Here is a 19,871-nt window from a genome sequence, read left to right as displayed (position 1 = left end):
CTAGCAAGAATGAGGTGTCATCTCTCATGAAGTAGTTTCTGAAGATGCAGCTGTTAGTGAGGATACAGTTATTTGGAATAGAATATGCTAACTTAATGCCACATCAATATAATGATGTTATCCATAGGAACACTTTAAATGATTAATTAGAAAAAGGTCTCAGTAATTCTCTTCTGGTCCTTACAGAAACAGATAGAGAAAAGAATATATACACTGCAAATTCTGTATAAAAGTAAATTTTTCAGTAGTGCTCTCTTCTTCTGCTACATTTTTATAAAATTTGATTCAGTTTTTAAAGAAAAATCGTGATTTACTATTATTTTACAAAGATTTCTATAATTCCGAAGCTATTATTGTAAGTTCCTTGAAATAAAAATACTCTATCTGTTCTTTAGAGTGTCTGTAAAAAGGCATAATGGAGCAAATTCACTGTTTTTTAATAATGACTATTAAAGTGACTATTAAAAAATAAATTAGCAGTCCTGGTAATACAGATTGTTTGTGTTTTATTATCTAGTAAGGAAGTAGGTAATTCTTTGTACAAAGTGGTATATTTTGAACGCATTTCAGTTCAGTAACTAATTAAAAGAGACACCTCAAACTGATAGAATAGGAATGAACTGCTTTATTTCATAAATTTACTTTTTCCTGGAATGTATGTGTAGTGCTGAGTGGTTTTGGCTGTCTTTCAACCAGTCAGGATAAATTAATCAAGTTCAAGGAGGGAGTTGTTTTTTAAGAGAATAGTAAATCAATTCTTGTATCTTTTCTTTCTGAATAAAACAAAAACAAAAACCAAAAAAAAAAAACAAAAAAAAAAAAAAAACAAAAAAACAGGAAGCATAAAAAATACATTTTGCAAAGTAAGTTCTTCACTGCTTATAGTACTTTATCATTCTTTTTTTTTTTTTTTTCCTTACAAGATATTCTCTTTCATTTCAGAGCGTCTTTGTAAGGGAGAAACATCCACTGAAAGTGAGCTTCCTGAAGGGCACCCTACTGAGCAGTTTGCAGGCTTACTTCATGGATCATCACCTGCTTGTGACCCACCTGATAACCCACTCCAGCTGTACAGCAAAAGGAACGAGTGCAGTAGCCCACTGGACAAAAGCATTTTGAGCAAGAGCACAATGCAGCAGATGCAGCTACGGAAAGAAAGCAACACTGATCCTCCTGTTAAGAAAAAAAAGCCACCAGTTGTAAACAGAACCATATTTCATTCTAAAACTAAACCAGTAGAAAATCATACACTGGTTGGCACATCAACGAGGATAAGCGAACAGTGGGTGATTACTACTGGAGGATTTGTTGAGCGAGCATGCACACTTGGGAGAATACGATCTTTACCAAAGACTTTGCTTGAAATGCATTTGTGCAAAAACGTTTCAAAATCTGATTCTAATCTTATCACCCATCCACCAAGTGGCAAAAAAGCAAGAAGCAACTGGAGTGAACCCACACCAAGTCAACAGTGCTCCAAAGGAAATTCTGAGAGAACACCTTCCTTCACATCAGAATGGGAAGAAGTAAGTTTTGACCATTTTTAAGAATAAGCAAATATATAGTGCTGTGAAAATACTGTTATTTTTTCCATTTCGGAGATTAAATAGTAAATAGATCTTCCACATTACAAATCCTGAGAATATACCATAGTGTAATGCAAAGTAGTTCAACAGCTGGCACAAAATGCCACACATTTTTATTCAAAATGCTGTATTTTTAATGAAGTCTATTGTCTCCATAGTGAATGAAGTCAACAAGAAGTAATGCTATAATTTGTTTTGACATTGAATTTATTTTCTACTAAAGCCCTCACCACTGACACTAATAAAATTGGAAAAAGTATTGTAGCAGTGGCCATTATTTATATGTTCACTAATTATTTCCCACCACCACAGTGCTTCCCAACAAGAGACACAAGAAAACAGCAGGAATAGAGTCTAAGATTTTTGGTTGATTTTTTCATTTCCCAAACCTTCTACGAATAACACACCCTCTAATGGTACACAACATTTGGCACACGTTTGATTCTTGTGTGACGTGGGAATACACTTGTAGCTATAATGAATTCAGGGCTATTAAGATAAATTTCTGCCCTGAATGTATGATACGCGTGCTTGCTCATACAAAAGACTTTATTTTATTTTTACAGCTTGGTTTAAAGAAAGTTTTATACAGTTTTCTCCTAACTTTTTTTCTTTCTACTGTGCTAAGGTTCAAAAAATGTAAGCAATAGACATGAAAGCTCAAATCTTACTGAGGTAGATTAAGAATGTGAAGTGTTTGTATGTTTACTGCTATTACAGAGAAGCATGCATTTATGTTTAAAATGACTGCCGTGGGACTGTGTATGCATCGCCAGAGTATCATTTTATTTCAGGGGAAAAAAAAGAGTTTGTGTAATTAATTACTTTTCTAGGAAAATGTTTCCAGCTCATTTAAATGACTGGGTTGGTAAGATATCTGAAAGTAGATTTTGTTTAAAGAAGAAACTTTCTCAGTGGAAAAGTGTTTAGGATGAGATTATGATCTTATTAGCCCAGATATGTTGAAATCTTGAAATTAGTCAATTTGCTTTTTCAGGAGGAGTTCAATGTTTTGTTGTTCTTGAAGTAAAAAAAAAAAAAAAAAAAAAAAAAAGCCATTTATCAAAAAAGTAGGTATGAATTCTAAATCTGCAGATTCTTACGTAAATCCCAAATTTTCTCTTGTCACCTGTGACAAGTACATAGTATTAGAAAAGGAGTCAGTTTTCCCAGTGGTCCTAGCATTAATGTCGATAAAATCTAGTTCTCTGTGTCTGCCTTCTCAGACAACCTTAGACTTTTTAGTTTTTTGTGTGTTCTGCTCTTATGGAAAATATAGTAGATATGCATTCAGTCATAGTCTGTACAAGGTAATTTAAAATTATGCAAATAAGCTTTGGGATGAATGTAGTGCTGTTTTACAAGTGGTATATATGGGCACAGCTACATTTCATACCTATGCCAGTGGACTTGGGGCAGACAGAGAAAAGGGAGCTAGGAAGTTTTCTGGAAATCTTAACGAGAATGATTTAGTACTCTATAACATGCACAAAAAAATATTTTTATGCATTAATATTGCTGCTTAAGTTGTCTTCTAGTGAATTACATCAACCATCAAAATTACATCAAATAAAATAACCCCATGCAATTAAAATCTATGCTGACAAAGGTTTTAATACATGTTTTTTTCTCCTTTGTATCCATGTACAGAAATATGACAAAGTAGTTTCAAAAACTGAGATGACCCTAATCATCAGTAGGACAGGAACTGTAGGTAAAGAAACATTAGTTTCATCAATTCCAAACTTTAGCTTTCAGTGTGTTCAAATATGTTGCAAAATAAAAATTGAAATGGAGAAGTTAGTCATCATCATTTCATTTTTGCCTTGTTCAATTTTGCTTACACTGTTGCCTTAATGAGAGTAATAATGCCAGAATTTCACACATGAAAACCCAAAAATAATGAAGATGACACTCATCAATTGTTTTCACTGTTCACTTTTTTGTAGATTGATAAAATCATGAGTTCCATAGATGCTGGAATTAATACTGGACTTGGAGAGATGAATGATCACACTACAAGTAAGGAAAAACAACTAACTCTTGTTTAATTATTAGTTGTCTGTAGGGAAACCACAGATAAGATACTGCTAAGTAACCTGCTGTGTTGAAATCATTTGAAAGTATTTGAATAACCATGAACAGAATCAATGTTGTTTACTTTTAGAGATGCATTAGGACCAGTATCCTGGAGCTGTTGCTTTAAATAGCATATTGGAATCATTAATGTTGTTTTGAAATCTTATCAGAAAAATGCTTCTTCATAATGAAGCCCTTCTTCTAGAGGGATATTTTCCAGTATTTTTCAGCTGAATTTTTTATTTATTTATTTATTTTTGAATGATAGGATGGATACTCAGTGTATATGTAGTACAGTAGCTGCTGTTTTTAAAGTTGGATAGGCTGGATAGTGGGGCTGAAAATAGAATGCAGTTCGACAAGACCAAGTGCCAGGTCCCGTACTTTTCCCACAAGAACCCCAAGAAATGCTACAGGGTAGAGTAGAATTGCTGGAGGAAATGATGTGATGGAATTGATTGATGCTCAGCTGAACGTGAGCCAGCAGTGTGTGCAGGTGGCCAAGAAGGCCAATGGCATCCTGGCTTGTATCAGAAATAGTGCTGCCGTTGAAAAACGGGGAACTGAAAATCCCCCCATACTCAAACCTGGCGAGGCTGCACCTTGAGTACTGCATTCAGTTTTGGCCCCTCACTACAAGACATGGAGCCCTGGAGAGTGTTCAGAGAAGGTCAACAAAGCTGGCGAGGGGTCTGGAGCACAAGTCTTATGGGGAGCAGCTGAGGGAACAGATTGTTCAGACTTGGGAAGGGGAGGCTCAGGGGTGACCTTATCACTCTCTACAACTACCTGAAGGGAGGTTGTGGTGAGGTGGGGGTCACCCTCTTCTCCTATGTAACAATCAGTAAGACTAGAGGGAATGGCCTTAAGTTGTACCAGGGGAGATAGAAGTGGACGTTAGTAAAAACTCCTTCTCAGAGTCAGGAGCTTGAACAGGATGCCTAGGGAGGTGGTGATATCAGGTGTTTAAAGAAGCATTGAGATGATGTACTGAGAGACATGGATTAGTGGGAAATATTGGTGGTAGGTGGATGGTTGGACCAGGTGATCTTAGAGGTGTTTCTCAACCTTAGCGACTCTACGATTTTGCGATTCTATATTATGTAATACTGTTTTGAGCAAATATTTAGCACAGTACTAAAAATGTTGCTGACAAACTAGCGACTGGTGTTCACAATGAAGGGAAAATTTGCAACCTTTCCCTACTGTGGTAAATTCTAAGAAGGCTAAGTTATGAATAGTTTGGTGTGTTAACAAAAATCTGTGCAACTGTGCTGATAAGAATTTTGGAAATATTTTACTATGTGTTCTTCCTAACTGATGGGAAGAAAAGTGGCAGCCGTGACTGAATAATTTGGTCTGGAGGCATAGTTATGTTAAGTCACCTGTACCAGCACATTCCTGAGGCACAGTAATGTTAACTCGCTTGTACTGGCACATTTCTGCTAGCAATTCCATGCAATTCCACAGGTTTGTATATCAGTCAGAGGACTATGTGCACATCTTGTTAGTTAAGATAAAAAATATATATATTTTAACAACCATCCATTTCACGAAGCATCATATCTGTAACAGATAAAACTGTCATCAATTAAGCAGTGTTGACACAGCTACTTCAGTTTTCTGGACAGTGAGAAGAGAATCTAGGAAAATGAATCAATAACTGATTTGAATACAAATACAATTGCAGATGCAGATTTTGTTTTGGTAAAAAAAAGGGGGGAAGCAATATAATGAAAATTGCTAGGCATATTGTCCTGGAAGACTGTTTTTTCCTTCTGAAACTTGTAGTGGTGGTGGGAAGAATTATTCATCTCCTAGCTTTATGTTTGGAGATGGTAGCTTCTGAAGATATAATAAATTCGGGATTTGCTGCTTATTATTTTTTATCCTGATAATACACAGGCAATGCACTCAAAATCAGGCCTCTATTAAGAAATTGTACAACAAGTAAGAGCTGTGCTTGAGACAAAAGCAAAGATATGAGTACACAGATTTGTGTAAGTAGGGATATGCAAGCATTATTCTTTCCCTTCCTTTTGACTAGCCACCATTTCTTTTTCTTGTAATATCAAAAAAAAAAAAAAAAAAAAAAAAAAATCTCACAGCAACACTTGTCATCAGGCATTTTGTGACTTCTTCTGTATGCATTATTTTTCTTGGCATTGAAATGTGACATTTGGTTCTTCAGCTCTTTCAACTGGAAGATCTTTTGATTTCTTTCCCCAAAAGGGACTCTTGACTTGCAACTTTCCTGTTCGGTGTGCAGCTGCCTGCAAACCAACATTTTTTTCCTTTCTGTCATCTCCTAATGGTCTTCAGCTTGTTTAGAATTATGATCTGATTTTGCTGTTAATGATGGAATCAAGTTATACGTATTATGAATCAAACCAAAACTACATTTCTGTAAATGTAATCAACACACAGACTGTAATGAAGACATCTTTTTTTGGTTGTATTTCCTTTCTGTTGCATATTCCTCAGAGTTCTTGCCCAATTCTATGCAGATTTGATGTCATCTGGATGCCAGTGCATTTTATTTAGTTTTATCTGCCCAAGTGCTGTAGCTCTGACATAAACTCCATCTCAGAACTTGACATTCACCTTTTTCTCTTCTTAGCTCTGTGCTAATATTTCAGACTATGTGGCGTACAACTTGAAAGGAAAACTAAGTATTATCAGATAGTAATCTGAAATACTTCATCTGTTTACTTATAAATACATGAGTTTTGGTAGCTGTATTTTTTTCTCTAAATATATACACAAAAAAATTAACCAATAGATATTAAAAATTAATAATTAATTATTTAATCTTCAGGCTGTACAAGTGAAGAAAATTTCTGTTCATGTAGATCTGAAACTTGCTAAATTAGTGAGCATTGTTTTTAGAAAGTTTCACTTTCTTTGTCTGATGTATTTAGAGAGGAAGTGTTGACATTATTTTAAAAATACAGTGTGTACCTTAAGATCTTGAACATCCTAGTAATCATTAGTTAGAGCTATTGAATATCAGTTGGTATCCCTGAAAGCAAAGAAGAATATGGTTGTTCTTGGTACAGATCCAAAACCATAGGTCTTGATAGTAATTAGACATTTGCTTATTGTGGCAGTTGTTGGAAAAGAAAGCTACCAAGAAAAACAAGCCTCAAGAAGAGAGATGTCAATAAATACAGGGAATTTATTTATGAAAATCTCTAAGATGCAAATTTTCCTGGAAGTGTTCAAAGTTGGGTCGGATGGGATCTTGAACAACCTGGTCTTGAGCGGAAGATGTCCCTGCCCATGACCAAGAGGTTGGAAGTACGTCATCTTTAAGATCACTGAAACTATTCCATGATTCTGTTAAATTTTTTGAGTTCTTCAACAGAACACTACTAAAGGCATAATTATGAGGCTATGTTGGTTGGAAAAAAAAAAAAAAAAAAGTGTAAGTAATCTGTTTTGCATAAATTGTCTTATTTTCTTTCGACTTAGAAATAACGAGAAAAATATTCTCTTTCTGCTAAAGATAGAAGAATAATACAAGCATGTACAGACAAGCCAGAGGTGCCAAAGCACTCAGTGAGATGCAAATAGCAAGATAAATAAAGATTTAATATAATTATACTGGTATGTTAATAAGGAGAGCAACAAAGAAATCTTTGGCACCTTAGTACTTGATACTGTAAGAAGGGGAGAGCTGCTCATAGTAGGTACAGAGAAGGCAAAAATGTGCAATAACCTTTTATCACACACTACCTGAAAATATCACCAGTGAGCATATGGCATGCACAGCTAATCCAAGGGCTAGAACCTCAATGGAAGATAAGGAAAGAGCAGGGTGTTTTAGCTTAGATATCTTAAAGCTGATTTTATTAACTTCATTTTGTTTTTCATAACTGTCTGAAATAAGCTTAGACCCAACAGTCGTTTTTTTTTTTGAGTTACCAACAGACTAAAGGAGGGTAATGTTGAGCTTATATTTAAAAAGGGTGTGGAAGGAGAATGTGAGGAATTATTTTCAATTCATAGAAGAGTTGCTGAATGAGTGAAAAACTTAATATAGAAAATAGCAATGAAATAGGTAGCAGACAACATGAATTTGTCAAGAGCAAAATTACTAAGGCAGTCTAATGCCCTGCTATTAGCAGATACCAGCTTTTATAGGTAAGAAAAGATCAACAGATGCCAAGTATTCTGATTTCAGCTAAACTTTTGACAACGTCTCATATATTTGTATTTTGAGCAAATTAAGTCACCATGGCTTGATGAAAATCACAGTATGCTAGGTAGATAAATCTCAACCTTAATGTCTATATTTAGAGTTTTACTATGCAGACTGCATTAAGGACTTCCAAACTAGTTATATGTAGCTAGATAAGCAGGAACCTCCTCAGTGCTGTTCATTAGCAAAATGTCTGAAGCATAGCAATGGCACTGGAAGTATCAATCAAGGGAGCTTAGAGGACCTTCTCAGATATAGAAGACTAAAACTAGCTGAGACGAATCTCCATATCTTCTCTCCAGGACAAAATTTTAAGGACAAATATAACGAAGCATTCAAATCGATTATTAGGGGGATTATGACCTCTGATACGTTCAGCATATGCTTAAAGATTTATGGATATTTGCCACATATTAAAAAATCAATTTTGGTAAAACTAACCCGATCTAGAGTCAGTTGAATGGGTTAGGTTTTAAGTCCTTTCAGCCCTTTCTGTAATTAATCTATTTTGATAATATGATTTATATTGAATCCATCTAGAAGGTTGAGTTCAGTAAATTGAACAGCTGTCCTTTTTTTTTTTTTTTTTTTTTTTTTTTTTACCAGCATAGTAGATACTTCTACTGATTAGTAACATATATTTTGCAGAGGATTTAGAAAAGCTAATATCTTTAAATATCAGCCATCTGCACTTCTCTGGTAAAAAGAAGAAACACTTCAATTTCGTATTTTCTTTGCCTAATTATAAACATATTTTTCTAGAATAAAAATCTCTTTCAAGGCATGCTAAGCAGTATTTCTGTTAGTTGGAGCCCAGTAGCTATTCAGATGTATGTGATTCAGAGGTTATTCTGCAAGTCATTAAAAAGGGAATGATTAAGGAGTTTTCTACTTTGGAGATAACTTTTCAGCATGGGTAATGGCTATCATATCATCATGATTAAAGTAAAAATTGTTTCAAACCAGAGTAATTAAAATAAAGACAAAGAAAATAATTATGAAAAGTAATTCCCACATCAAGTCAGTTTGCAATCAGCTTAGGACTGAGCTTGCATGTTCTAGCACATGGAGGCTGATTTACGATCTCATAGTTCTGTTCATAATTAATTATTGTTCAGATACTGTCCACATATACAATGCAAGTGCACCATAGTCAAGTTTTCTTTGCTTAGTTAAACACATCCATGTCCCTGAGTGCCCTTATTGTATCTAGAGAACTGTATTCGGTTATGGGCCCCTCACTACAAGAAAGACATGAAGGCCCTGAAGCATGTCTGAAGAATCAAAATAAAGCTGGCAAAGGGTCTGAAGCACAAGTCTTATAAGACAGATGGATGGAACTGGAATTCCATCTGGAGAAGAGGAGGCTCAGGGGAGACCTTATTGCTCTCTACAACAACCTCAAAGGCAGTTGCAGTGAGGTGGGAGTCGATTTCTTCTCATAGGAAGCAGCAATAGGATGAGAGGTAATAGCCTCAAGTTGCATCAGAGGAGGTTCAGACTGGATTTTAGGAACCATTTCTTCTTAGAAAGAGTAATGATACATTGGAACAGGCTGATTAGGATGGTGGTGGAGTTTCCATCCTTGGAGATGGTAACTGAGACTACCTGAATGAATCCTTTTCAAAGATTAGTGCTGAATTACAGTAGAATATGAAGAACTGTATTAGAATGTATTTTGTGGTATAATTTCTTTGATCATTCTTACAGGGATGTAAGTTATAAGCATTTCATAGAAAAGTTATCTTGTCTACTGATACGACCAAAGCTATTACCAATGAATTCTCATTCTCAATATAGAGAAAATTATGAGAAATTTTCCACTTCAAGTTTGTGCGATATGTGAGTTTGAGAATTAAGGTTGTGAAAATAAAGTAGATATGACTTAACTAGAAAAGGAAAAAATGGGCCACAGCCAGAAAAGCTGAGTGAGAGGAATAAGTGTTCACATTATGCCCTGTACAACTGTAACATGTAATAGCAATTGCACAGATCTTGGACTGCCAAAAGCTATGTGCTCAGTTTCCTCTGTTTCTCCTATCCGTTTCATTGCCACTGTTCAGACATGAGACCTTCATCTTACCTAGGAGAACTCTGCCTATCAAAGCTAGTGTTTCACTCCAGAGAAGTCCAACTTTAACAAATGAAGACTTGTTAGGCTGGCCCTTTTCTGTTTGCTGCCATATGGTTGCAGTTTTGGCAAAGTGGTCTTCCTCCAAAGCTGTTAATATCCTCCCTCCTCAAGGGCAGAAAAAAGATAAAATATAAATACTTAATTAAGGCAGAATTTTAATTAGATATGTGTAGGCATGTTGGCATAAGGCAATTTTCACAGCAGTAAGTTATATATTTGAAAGTATGTACTTCAATTGTAATTTAATGTCTCTTTTGTCTAGTTTCTTCTGTTTTAAATCTTTATATGGTCAGACTAAGTGCTCTGATAAAGTGGGTCGATTCATGGATTTAAATAAAATGAGCCATTCACCCTCTCACAAAGTGGAAGCCCTCTTCAGCTTATAGTTTTAAACCCACAACTCTGACTTTGCAATAGCCAACCATAATAACTAGACTAAAATAAGGATAATATCACTTCCCTCCCAACTCCCACCTTGTCACTGAAGCTGATATGTTGTGCAAAAAGATCAAAATATCTCTAGCATCATAAAAAGGGAAAAAAATATTGAGAGAGATTCTGACTTTTTAACTGAGAGAAAATGGACTTGAGAGCTGAGATCTCCAGCAACTTGTCTCTCCTCCCAGTGCTGTTTGATGCTTCAATAGCAAATGCGTGTGCAGTTTGAAATTTTTGAACTGCAAGTCTGTGAACTCTTTATCATCGCTTATAGGACTGTGCTGTAGGGAATAGACTCCTGTCTTTGAGTCTGATTCTGCACTTCCAACTCCAAAGTGAACAGTGGATTTTAAATCAGAATAGGAGCATCACTGGTAGGAATTTAAGCAACTAAAGTCAATATGAGATGTTACGGAAGGGGGAGGTAATGCTTATTTTATACAAAACCATTTTCAGCAGTCACATTCTCTTACAAATAGTGTTTGCGTGTGTGTTCATCCAAATTGGGTCCACGGTCACTTGGACCCCACACAGAAGATAAAAGATGCTCGTTATTGTATCCTTAACACATCCGTTGGGTTGCTTTTGATTAGCAATATTTTTTTTTTATTAATCTTTAGGAATCAACAGTTGCTATGGTGTGATTGTTTGATTCAGAAGTTTGCTTACTTCATTGGTGCTCGTTTTTGCTTTGTTGTTTTGAACTAGAGCTAGAGATTGTCTTTCTTTTGAAATAACAAGGAGAGAAATAAGATGTGATGTTCTGTAATGTTGTTACTATCTTCCTGTGTAGTCTGTAGGGTCTTCTGGTAACAAATGATCTGTGCTCTTGTCTTGTTAGAGTGCATCCCTTTTGTCTTGATAAAAATGTAATTCTTAGTGTTTTACCCCTGTCAGTTATGTGCTTAGTTATGAATGCAGACCATGCTCGCCACCCTTCCTACCACTATGTCTTCTGGTAATTTCATACACACGTTTCTATTCACGCATCATTCATATCTATCTTCATATTTCTTTCACAAATCTCTGCATTTCAGATGATCTCAATAGTAATTGGGGTTCACATGATTGACAAGGTTACGAGTTGTGGAGAACAGATGTCATCAAACTGTAAATTATCTAGAAGTATTTTTGACATTTATTTACTGAGAACATGATAGTCGTAATGAATTTCATGCCACTGAACTTACCCAAAGATCATATAAATTCTCCAGAAGAAATCATAAATAATGGGATTAGTGTTCTGTTGACTACTACTTTGTAAAAGCCTAACAAAATATACAGATGCATCTGTTTTAATGATCCATTGAATACCAAAATAAACCTTACAAATGACTAGGCAAACTGCAGGATAATTGTAGAACTTTCAGCTTTGCTTTATAATAAATGTAATGTGAGTTGGATGTAAAAAGCAGCAAGCATTTCCTTTATCTTTGGTTATTCATTGACAATTTTAATTTGTAGTATCATAAATGTAGTTTTCAGCTATATGCTCTTCTTATACCAATTAATCAGAGCTGGTTTTGTAACATCCTCCTAAAAATGAAAGCATAGACTAAATTGAAAGGGCAGTAAAAATGTAGGTGATCAGGTTGTTTTTAACCACATAGGCTGTAACTCAATGGACTTTCTTTTTGCAGTTCCACTCTCACTACAAGTATCTACCAACACATACCTTTTTTTGTGTCCATACTTTTTGTGTCTTCTATTAGACTTTTTCTAACAGTATTTGCAAAGCAATTCCATAATTATATTCACAGATTTGAACAATAATCATCTCTGGAATATATCTTCTAGAAAGAACAGAGGCAATTAATAACAAACAGGGAAGCTTAAGAAAATAGAACAGTATATAAAGATTGTTGATGTTTATTAGTGAATAAATGTAAAGCCTAATTCTTTGCGATTCTTTTTTTTTTGTTGTTGTCTATTTGTGACCATCAGGTTGTCTCATGCAAAATTAAGATACTCTGTAATAGAACTGCTTGAGAAGTGGTGTGAAGTTTAAGCATGTTTGGAAACAACAGTACAGAAAATCACCCTTAAATAAATAGAAGTTATTCACACTTTTATGAATGTTTGAATGTATTTGCCTATTTGCCTCTCACCTTGCTTTACAAAATTGAATTGACGAGAACAAAACTAATCTGAACTATAATTAATTGATTGTGTAAGCATCTTCAAAAATAATATTTCTCATATAACCACCAGGATTCTATTTGTAGTAAATGGGCCCCTAATCTTTAAGACTATTTGAAAACCTTTCTGAGGATCATGATATTCATACTCCAATCTACACACTATCAGATCTACCTCACTGAGTTGTATGCATTTGATCTTTTTGTACCATAGTGCTAAACACTGCAGAGCTATCTCCGTTTAAATAGGAGATTGTTTGGAGACTTCAGAACATGAAACAATGGCTTAAAATATTTTTAAAGTTATTTCCAGTAGAAACGAGGCCTTCCCTTTTTCTTCTCTGAGCCATTTTGGTTCACAGGGAGTATCCAGAATCTGTGTGGTTTCCCCAAGGATAGTTTGTCTGAATTTTACAAAATTAAATCATGGAATCCTTAGTGTTGGAAGGGACCTTTCAAGATCATCTAGTGCAACCTGGCCTTGAAAGTCTACAGGGACGGGGCATCAATCACATCACTAGGCAGCCTGTTTCAGTGTCTCACCACCCTCACTTTAAAAGACTTTTTTCTTATATCTAACCTAAATCTGCCCTGTTTAAGCTTGAAATTAATGTCAGAATATTTGCTGGGGTGCTTAAGAAGTGACAAGCTAATGGTGCTCTCATTTTATAATGCTCTCATGCACTGTAATTCCAGAGGATAAGAGACATTTATTTCAAGCTCTGATAAATTATATGAAAAGAAAATGATCAGATTAATTGATATTTTTATGATAGCTTTCTTCTTGCAGTTTAATCTGGACCTTGCAACTGTGTAGTCATTTACATTCATGCGAATTAATTTTGAATTCATGTGATGTCACTGAATTGAAGAGCATTTATTTCTTAAAATCAATTTTAATATCAGCAACAAAATGTGTGCAAAATAGGAATTAGCACCTCTGTGGTGCTAAAAGCATCTGTTGAAAAATGAGGCTTTCACAATCTGTGGCCAGGCAATACTTTAAAGGAGCAGAATATTCCAAAATTCTAAAATAGACTTTATGAAAATCATAAAGTGATTGCCAAGAGTAAATCTCTAAAATTTTGTTGAATATCTTGATTGATTGTTTATCTCAGACAAAATTAATATTATTCTTTATTTGACCACCAATTACATGAGAGTTGGTGATTTTCTGGCCAGTAAGTCCACAAGGGTGTTTATTTTTCATAAGATATATAAATATCTAAGTCTGCTAGAACTGAATTAATAGCAGTATCCTGGAAATTCGGTTGATTCAGTCATCTTTCCTTCTTAATCTAGTACTCTTCAGACTTAAATAGACATGAATCCTTGGAAACTCACATTTCTAGTAATCACAAGAACATCACATGCTAGTTAAAAATCTTTGGCTTATTATAGATTTTTACATCGCAGAATTGTTTCTAGATTTAGTTCCATCTACAGAAAAATAATTAATTTAAGAAATTGAACTAACTGAAGTATATTCATTTGCTTTCTAACCCAGACTGTTGACCTGAATTTGTGATCATAACACTAGCATCTTTGTCTTCTTTCCTTGTCATTTAATCAGGAAGATACTATGAGTGCCTTAAAACCTTCAAGAATTATTTGCTTTAATATTTGCTACCTCTGCTTCCTTGCTTCACAACCTGTGATGTGAGAAACTTTCCAAATGTTTGTTTTTCTATTGTTTTTCTACTTTTAATCTCTGTTGCCTTTAGCTCTTCATTGCAACTCTTAAAGGATTGATGTTAAATTACTGTTTGCTAATCTGAATTAGCATTAAATGCTAATAATAGCATTTATTGTAAAGCTGTGAACAGTTCTGATATCCACTTCTGAAGTATATTTATTATTCATGACCATGCATGCATTTGGATAAATATTTTATATGAATTCAGCAGTTTGAGTGTTTTTCTATTTATGGGATGTGATGGACCACCTCAGTCACCTAACAATACTTCTGTTATCTGGTAGGCTATTTGAAATGTTTTGGAGAGTGTAATTACAAAGAATAAATTATCTTCTTGGTATACAGATTGCCTTATTTGCAGATATATAGCATTCATATAGAGACCAATAATTCCTCTCAAATTTATGCAAGCAAAAATATATGTTAATGACGATTTCCAAACAATGAATATCAGGCAATATAGCTGAACAGCTCACAACTAGAATTTAAGATAATTTAAGGAGAACTGTAAGTGTTGTTTTCAATTATTCAACTAGCTCTAGTTTTGATCTTGTTTTAGTATAGAAAATTATCGTCATCATGTTATAAAATGTTAGTCAAACCAGTTTGACTCATACATTTTCAGTTAATCTGCGTCTTGTAGGACCACTTGAGCTTCTGCTGAGATTCATTAGCTCTGATAAAGAAATGATGGAAGAAATAATGCCTGGAAGATAGTAAACCTGTCTGTGAAGTTATGTTCCTATCATTTCAATTTCTAATACAAAACATCATGCAATAAAAGTTTAATGCCATTAAAAGTGTTCAAACTGTCTGTAGGCATCAATGCAGATTCCTGAAACATGATCCTAGTCTCTATCCTGTGGGTAGGAGAGGACAATTCAGAGTTCCTGCTCCATTGGTGGTAGAGTTAAGAAGCAAAGTGTGAAAGAGCTCACAGAGAGGGTGAGCAGAGTTTATGTAACTTCATCTGCATGCAAACAGTCCAGTGAATTGTCAGCATGCTCACCCACTCAAGTAATTTCTTTATTGTTCATTGAAAGAACTGCCAGTTTATGCCAAAGAGATGTTCTCCTCTATCTAATCATTATAAATATTGAATCACAGAATCATAGAATATCTCAAGTTAGAAGGGACCTCCAAGGATCATGGAGTCCAAACCCTGGCTCCACAGAGGACCACTCGAAACTCAAGTCCTATTTGTGAGAACATTGTATAAAAATTTCTTGAACTCCAGCAAGCCTTGTGCCATGTCCACAGCCCTGGGGAGCCTGCTCCAGTTAAGTCAGGACTAATTCAAATGTCTAAACCAAATCTAATCTCAATCTCAGACAAATCACAGGGGACAAATTATCAGAATAAATAACTTAATTTTAAACAAGTATTCTTTCCCTGTTTTAAAAATGTTCGGAAGAAGTGAGGAAAAAAAAAATGAGTAAAAGGAAAAGAGACAAATGTGAAAGAAAATTGCAGGTTGTTGTAGCTAAAGGTGAAGTATGACAAAAAAGCAAACGATCACTATGAAAGAGAAGAAAAAGTGAAAGTTAAACAGGGACTACAGAAAAGGAATTATAAAATGAAGCTAAAAAGGAAATGAAGGAGAAATGGAATTCACCTGATCAGTTACTGAAAAGAAATCACAGTAAAATCTGCAGAATCTGGGGCAGGAGAACCTCTGAGCCTAACTAGGCAAAGGAGGGGGGTGGAAAAAAGTGACAAAGTACTTCAGGTTGAATGTGCTGTTTAAGATGACACCCAAGAAAAGTCCTTAAGCCTCCATCTTTTACGTTTTCAAGAGTCATTATTTCAAAGATCTGGCAGTTCACTACAGTTTCAGTAGCAGGACTCTGTTTCCACTGTTCTCTATAGGACTTTTCAGCAGTTCCCAAGTCCATGAAATTACAGCTGCCATTTACTCTGTGACTATATTTAACTTCTTGAGATATTTCCATGCAGTAGGTGTTCTTTCTGTCTTTTTAAAACATTTTCTTTGAATATTTCTCTGTAACTCAGATTTGCTTGTTTGCTAGTCCAGTGTTTGTTAGCACAGAGCTGCACAAAGACTTCCTCAAATCTGAAATTATATGAATTTGTTTTATGGGGCCGGGAATTATATCCTAAAGTGTTAGGCTTATGTAGCGTTTTTAGCAAGTCAACACAGTATACATTTATGTATGTGTATTTAGTGTGCTAGTTTTTAACAGTAGTCTGAAGACTTTGTTGAATTAAATACAACATTTTGATTGGCCATGGTGCCATGTAAATTTTAAAGCTATGTTTTCATCCTGGATGAGAACAGTGAAAATGATTACTCATAGGTGATAAGTGTAGTGCTACTACTATCCTGTAAAAAGTTCCTAAGATAAGCAGGGAAATTGTTCTGAGAAACTAACTTGTTTTTTCAGAAAATGCTATTAACTTGCATCTAAGCTACAATTACCCTTTAGATATGAATAGGATTCCTGAAAAAATGGCAGGTAGCTGAAATATCTGTCAAACAAAAGAAAATTATATCAAAATGAGTAATGTCATAATATAGCAGAGGTCCACTGAGGTTTGATTTAATGTCACGTGCTCACCACTACCTCCATCAGTAGCAGCTCCATCCATGCACAAGAAGAAACAAACAGCTGAATTCCAATTGCATTCTAACTGCAGCTTTCCTGAGTGGACTATAATCAGAGTAACCTATTAGACTTGTGATAGTATCCAGAAAGCAGAGAAGTCACATTCCCTTCAATTTCTCATTGAACAGAGTTATAGTAGAAAAGTGGAAGATTAATCTAGCTTTCTTTCCCTGCAGACAGTCCAGAAATCACTAGAATACCCAGTCATGCTAACTCTCCTTTGGCACACACTCTGTTGCAATGTTGATATATAACTTTTTCTCCAGCTGAAATCATAAATACAAGCATAAAATTATATTCCATGTTGTTATGTGAGGCAGAAAGCTTTTATTCACAAAACAACAATTCATGGTATATAGTATCTAATTCTCCTGACCTGCTATATTGCTTGTCAACTGAAAGATTCATCTTTTCACATTGTGATAATCTCTCTGAAATGTCCTGGTCAGGTAGCTACTGAAATTCTCCTGTCTTTGATTCTGTAACACCAGAACTGTTTAGTAATGTTCAACAGGTACCAACTTATGTAAGAAAATAGATTTTATAATGTTAACTGTGGCAGCACCTTCTCTACAAGTAAATCATGACAGTCCCTGTATTTCTTTATTTTCTTCAATAAAAAGAAAGAAAGAAAGAAAAATCCGCGGTGCTAATAGTAGAAAAAGTAGAAGAGAGGGGACCATAAATTCCTTAGTATTTAGAGCAAATCTGCCTTACATCAGTGCACACTGATATCACAGATTAAGCCAATTCCACCACAACAAGGATATTCTGAGTCTCATTGGGAAAAAGACATCTTGTAGAAATTGTTGTATAGCATACCAGATGGCATCTTTCTTGCAGACATCGCTTGAATGTGCTTCTATTGCCTTGGAGAAAAAAGAACAAAGTATTTCTATCCCTGTAAGAGACTTCCACTTTAATTCTTCCATGCAGGAAAGAATGCATCAGTTTTGGTTGTGGTCTCACAGAAAAATTATCATGGCATTTGTGTTTTTTGAAATCACAGAAAAGCACAGCGATATTTAAAGGTATTGCAGATGAGACCATATCTTACAGGTCCACACCATGTTTTTCAGTATCAGGACCAGCTTTAGGCATAGGCAGAGTAGGCATTGCCTGCTGTAGCGCATGCACATGAGGCTGGCACTGAATCATAAACTTGAGCAAAATAAAGAGAGAGCCTTCTGGTCTCAAAGCAGAAGCTCCAGGATCCATTTGCAGAAGCTCAGAAAACTTGTCCAACCAGCCCCCTTGCAGTAAGTCTCTTTGACTGGTAAAGGAGATCAAATGAGCTGCAAGTTCATGTAACAGCAGACATGATCCTAATTCCTGCCTCTGCTCTTTGCCTTCTATGTTACTACTTCTTGGTGCAAAAAAGAGAGAAAGTTGTCTTTATAATACTGGGATTCTCTACCATTGAGATGATAGTCACGGATGAAGACAAAGCTGTAAGCTGGGCTGGCCATGTTTATCTTCTTTCCCCATGCTGAGCAACCTTATGTTGCGCTGATGGGCTCAGACAAGTAGTTATTACTGGCAAGGGACAGAGCAGGAGAGCGCACAGTGAGACCAACACTGCTACAGGCACCCAGTGCTCGAGTCGGGGAGACTGTTAAACACAGCACCAGTAGCTACATGAAATGTGTCTGGGGAGCCACTCTGAAGTGGAATTTTGCCTACACTGTTGCTAGGCATTAAGCCAAGCACTTTTCATGTAGTCGCTGGCAGCATAACTTCCATGCTGTTTATAGTAAGGTAAGGAAGAAGCAGTTTGACGGTGAAACTGGTGTATTGATTATTGGTTATGCATTACTATGGGCAGAACATTTTTGTTTATGGAGAACAGCGGGTAGAGAGACATCTGTGTCTGTGAATTAACAGGAAATACAGAAGTCAATCACACATAATCCTTTGAATGAGTGAGATTACGCTTTACTAGATCTCTTCCCATAATCATTTTTCTTTTTGTTGGAGGAAATGGACATAACAACTTTAGGAATCCTTTTCAAAGGAATTCATCATTTATCGTTCAACTAAGAAGAATTCAGCATGGTCTTAATTCTCACTGTGCTTCACATAATTCTGTTTCCAGTTTCTTATCTGAAGAGCTTGCCCAGCTTTTCAAATTTTCTTGCCCGCTATATTTCAATTCAACATAGTCTATCCTCCTCCTTACTGCTTTGCTATTGACCAGGCACAGCCCTAAATGGATTATGCTGTAGGTACAAAGGTATTTATATTGATACATGGATATATTTATATAAAAATAAGATATTTAGTAGGAAAACTTTACAAAATAGGGAAGATTTACAGGAGTGTAAAGAAATCAGTTTCCATCTCCATGAGACTTAGATTCCCATCATTTTGGAATATCTACTTTCTCTAGGAAAAACTGGATAATCTATTAATGTGATTGAAGTACACGTAGATATTTGTGCAAACTGTACTTAGCAAAGAAATGTGCTCTATATTGCATATATTCATATGCTGTTGATATTAAATTACTGAGAAGACTCACAAAAGCAATTACAGGTTGACCACCTCCTGGTAAGCCCAGTGAGAGGCCCGGTGAAACTTCCATACTTCACAGATTAGTGTTTCAAAGCAGTAGAAAGACCTGGAGTAGCGTCAGCTCGTGCAACAGACCTGTTCTTAGTTCCTTTCTAACCTAATGGAAAATCTTCTGGGGCTGAGCTAAAGTTATTCTGAAATCTGTGTGAGATGTTCTACAAATCCAAGCAGCAAGATCAGACAGTGAAAGGTTATCTGATTTTTGTTCAAGGACTATTCAGGTTGCTGTACAAACTCTTAGAATATGTTTAATTTTAAATATCTGTCTCAGTTTGGAGTACATTCTGGTATTGCTTGGGAAGCTTGTGCATGTCATTTTCAATTACAATGTGTATCATAACGTGTTGGTTGGAATGTAAGTTTGGATTTTTCTCAAACAATTTTATCCCAAGATA

At 35.4% G+C, this 19,871-nt stretch overlaps 1 protein-coding gene across 1 annotated transcript in view; it reads left to right on the top strand.

Moving 5' to 3' along the window:
- Nucleotides 1-19,871, top strand: part of ANKS1B (ankyrin repeat and sterile alpha motif domain containing 1B) — a 405,586-nt gene that overhangs the window by 187,574 nt on the left and 198,141 nt on the right. The window contains exons 13-14 of the mRNA XM_042890329.1: nucleotides 943-1,526; nucleotides 3,536-3,608. Coding sequence (XP_042746263.1) covers nucleotides 943-1,526; nucleotides 3,536-3,608 — 657 coding nt within the window. The remainder of the gene's footprint in view (nucleotides 1-942; nucleotides 1,527-3,535; nucleotides 3,609-19,871) is intronic.

Source organism: Lagopus leucura, unplaced genomic scaffold (genome assembly GCF_019238085.1).
Source record: "Lagopus leucura isolate 7727_CA_CO unplaced genomic scaffold, USGS_WTPT01 Super-Scaffold_100159, whole genome shotgun sequence".
Lineage (NCBI taxonomy): Eukaryota > Metazoa > Chordata > Aves > Galliformes > Phasianidae > Lagopus > Lagopus leucura.
The sequence above is the reverse complement of the archived record's forward strand: the minus strand, read 5'-3'. Positions and strand labels throughout refer to the sequence as shown.